We start from the raw sequence: 4166 nt of genomic DNA, 5'->3' as shown, positions 1-4166 counted from the left end.
AGAGAGAGAGAGAGAGAGAGAACGAAACTAGCATATCTGGTCCATATTTTACTCAATCCTATCTCCACATCTCATAATCTGTGTTGAGTCTCAAATCCTAAAACCATTATTAAAATCTTTCGCCTGTCGTTCCTATCTTTGACTGAAGACCTCTAAAGTTTCCTCTATTGTAACCCATGGTTTTCTTTCAGATTATTACATTTAGGTCAAGTTGATCCATTAGATTCTACCCATCGTGGCCATCAATGTTTGTTGACATCTCACATTTGCAAGATTTTCAGCTTAAAAAACCCACCGTACCAACTTTTAAAGAAGAGAAAGACACATTGAATAATGAAGTTCCAGATAAACCATACTTGAAAAACAAGAGATGGTCTTGGCTGCTACATAGATTGACTGTAGGTCTTATCCATCAGTACTGAACTGAGGCTAAACAACAACAACTGCAGCATCTACAACAGCAACAATAACATGTATAGCAACAGTATCAATTACAACAACATCTATAAGAACAGCAACAGTAATAACGACATCTACTGCATCTTGCGGGTGTTTCTATACGGTGACTTGATCTACTTGCTAGAAACAACAGCAAAATCTCGCTTCTTAATATAATAAGGACACAGTGAATAAAGTAGTTCGAGATTAACTATTTCAATAAAAGACAAAAGATGGCCACAGCTGGAACACATCTGATCATAAATATGCACGGTAAAAGTTCACCCAAGTCTAACAAACATTAATCCGCCGTAACTTGAGAGTGTTAGTGAGGTTCACAGATGCTTATCATTCTGATAAATAAATAAATGTATAAATAAATAAATAAATAAATGAATACATAAATAAATAAATAAATAAATAAATAAATAAATAAATAAATAAAGCAATTACCGTTTTGGTTATTTAACACATAATCTTCAAGAGTACTTTTCTTGCCACGCGATCCAATGAAGTCAAGTGGACTGTATTTTTTGCCTTTTGGGGGACCAAACGATAACGAATTCATTCCTCGGCCTTCTCTCAATAACATCGGACCCATGTAAGCAAGTTCGTCATTGGTTGATTGTCTTCTGCCTCTTGTTGGGACGAATGCTAAAGCACCTGATTTTTTGTCAATGACTCCCGTAAGATCGTTTAGTTGGGGCTTTTCACCGAATAAGGTAACCAAACGTTTACCCCTCGATCCGACGAAAGCGTTAGCACTGACAGTCCGTTTGTCATTAACGAGGACTCTTTTACCTCGGGAACCCATGAAACTGTTTGCGTTTAATCTTTTGCCTCTGGTACCTTGGAAACTGTAGGGGTTAACTTTTTTCATTCTTTCAGCAGATTCTGAGTCGGTGTCGTCAATTGAAGCTGTACTTTCGATAGTGTTGGCCAGGAGACCCAGTTTCCGTAAAAATTCCATAATTTCTTCATGGCCTGGGTACCTACCACTGTTGACGTTATTACTGTCCAACTAAACATGAAATAAATGAAACAAAAAAAAGAAGAGAAAAGAAAAAAGAAAAATTGTATTAATCGATATTATTTTAACAATAAACTTAATAAGATAAACGTATTAAAAAATTACCAAAATGCTTAAAAATGTTGATCATGAGCAAAGCTTTATATTAATTTGTCAATAAAATTTTTTTCATAAAATCCACCCCCAACACTTTATTAATAAAATCAATATAAATATAGTTAAGAAAAATATTTATTCAAAAACATGCACATCTTTGGAAAGTTTCTGACGTTTTATAAATCTTGCCAAGTATTGATTATATTACATTATTTCATTCAATAACTTGCATAATGAACTTGACGAACGGTTCGTGTTTCATCTGACATATGAAAGCAAGTGTCATCATTCTGTCGTTATTATTTGTTTGTTTGTTTGTTTGTTGTTGTTGTTGTTTAGCCCCAGACAAAACTGATTGAGTAGACCTATTACGAAAAGTATTTCTACAGCGACCACCCTGCCTTTTTTTTTTAGAGGTTACTAAGACTACATCATATCGTGTTCCCTTCCAATTTTGTAAAGATTCACTAAGTCCTTTGCTCTCGATGGAGTTTAGGACGTCGACGATTTTACTCCTCTTTCCTCGATACTGCAATGTCTTTTCTGCTTCTCTCTAGTTGGACCCTTGCTTTCTTTCAGCTTTACCTCAGTATCCCGCCAATGTTTTCCGGAGGAAAAGTGGTGAAAGAGGAAAGGTAAGAGGGCAAGAAAGAAATAAAGAGGGTAAGTATAAAGAAATTGAGACCGATGGGGACAAAGCGAGAAACATCTATCTATCTATCTATCTATCTATCTATCTATCTATCTATCTATCTATCTATCTATCTATCTATCTGTCTGTCTGTCTGTCTATCTATCTATCTATCTATCTATCTATCTATCTATCTATCTATCTATCTATCTATCTATCTATGTGTGTGTGTGTGTGTGCACATGTGTGTGCATATGTGCGTGCGTGCTTGCGTTTGTGTGTATATATGTATGTATGTGTGTGATTATGTGTGTGTGTGTGAAGGCGCGTAGCCTGGTGGTTTGGGGTATTCGGCTCATGATCGCAAGATCGTGAGTTCGATTCCGCCTGCGCGATGTGTCTCTTGAGTAAGACATTTTATTTCCTGTTGTTCTAGTCCACTCAGCTGGCAAAAATTAGCAGTACCTGTAATTCATAGGGACAGCCTTGTCACACTCTGTGCCAAATTGAATATCCTTGTGAACTACGTTAAGAGTACACGTTTCCATGGAATACTCAAACACTTGAGTATTTCGTGCGTAGGCTATTCCATTTATCGGATCAACTGGAACCCTCGTTGTTCTACCCGATGAAGTGCCAATTAGTTATTATAGATAGATAGATAGATAATTGCACGCATGCATATAGCGTATGTATAAGCTTTTATACAATGTTAAGCATTAAGTTTGCAAATTGTCTGTATAATACGTATTTATTTGTATGAACACATGTTTTTATCTTTCTATTTAGTGAATTAAACTAACAACGACAAAATATTGAACAAAGATCGCTATTCTTGTGGCATTATTTATTTTGTCTTTTGTCGTAATTTGTTTACAATTTTCCTCACCCCACCACCCATCGTCATGTTATTTTCGCTATTTCTCTCCCACGCTGTAGCCATCTGTTCGTCATCTTCCACCCGCAGCCATGTTTTGTTCGTTATTACTTTTTCCCCGTCGTCATATTTAAGTTGGCTATTTCACTGCTCATAGCCATATATTTAAGCGCTAGCAGCACTTTTAATGATTTAAAGATTTAAATAAATCCTATAGATATTATAAAGCAATTAAAAGGAAAAAAACATTACAATTACTAGTATAACATCGTGCTATCTTATTGGTAATGTTACTGTTATTATTACTTTTCTTTTGTTTATTACTCCATTAATTTTGTTTTTAATTGAAATTGCTATTGTCGTTGTTCTTCGTAATATTGGAGCTTGTTCTTATCGGAATCTTTTTAGCAAACAACAAGAAAATTACTTTCTCGAAAAGGTTCTTAGTTTTTCCTTATTCCATGAAGAGCGAGATATATATTTTCTTTCCCAAGTTTGTTTTGTTGATCACCGAAAAATGCTATAAAGTAATTATTTTCATCAGGTGAGACTGTATGGTAAGAAGCTCGCATTCCAACCACATGATTCCGGAATCAGTCCCACTGCGCAACGAGAATAGTTGATCTCTAGTATCGCTACCCTGGACTGGTAGTTTATCGATCCGCGGACGTAAAAGCAAATTTGATCACGGTAGGATTTGAACTCAGAAGAGCGATACAAATACTAGGAGATATTCTATTCTATATTCTTATTAACCGGCACTCCGTCGCTTACGACAACGAGTTTTCCAGTTGTTCCGATCAACGAAAAAGCCTGTTCGTGAAATTAACGTGCAAGTAGTTGAGCACTCCACAGATACGTGTAGTTCTCAGAGAGCTTCAGTGTGACACAGAGTGTGACAAAGCTGGCCCTTTGAAATATACGCACTACTCATTTTTGCCAACAGAGTCGACTGGGGTAACATGGATAAAGTGTCTTGCTCAAGGACACAACGCACCCCTGCCCAAATGACAAAGAAAACGAGGAGGAAGGCGAAACGATGGAAACCGTCGGCGCGGAAGCAAAGGAAAGAAAAAGATACGAGCGATTATAAA

The 4166-nt window shown here is 36.4% G+C and overlaps 1 protein-coding gene across 1 annotated transcript in view; it reads right to left on the bottom strand.

Annotated features, from left to right (window-relative positions):
- LOC106876803 (uncharacterized) overlaps nucleotides 1-4166 on the bottom strand; it is a 91877-nt gene that overhangs the window by 31781 nt on the left and 55930 nt on the right. Inside the window, exon 2 of the mRNA XM_014925511.2 lies at nucleotides 892-1459. Coding sequence (XP_014780997.1) covers nucleotides 892-1459 — 568 coding nt within the window. The remainder of the gene's footprint in view (nucleotides 1-891; nucleotides 1460-4166) is intronic.

The sequence above is a fragment of the Octopus bimaculoides genome, chromosome 17 (assembly GCF_001194135.2).
Source record: "Octopus bimaculoides isolate UCB-OBI-ISO-001 chromosome 17, ASM119413v2, whole genome shotgun sequence".
Lineage (NCBI taxonomy): Eukaryota > Metazoa > Mollusca > Cephalopoda > Octopoda > Octopodidae > Octopus > Octopus bimaculoides.
This window is presented reverse-complemented; position numbering and strand designations above follow the sequence as displayed.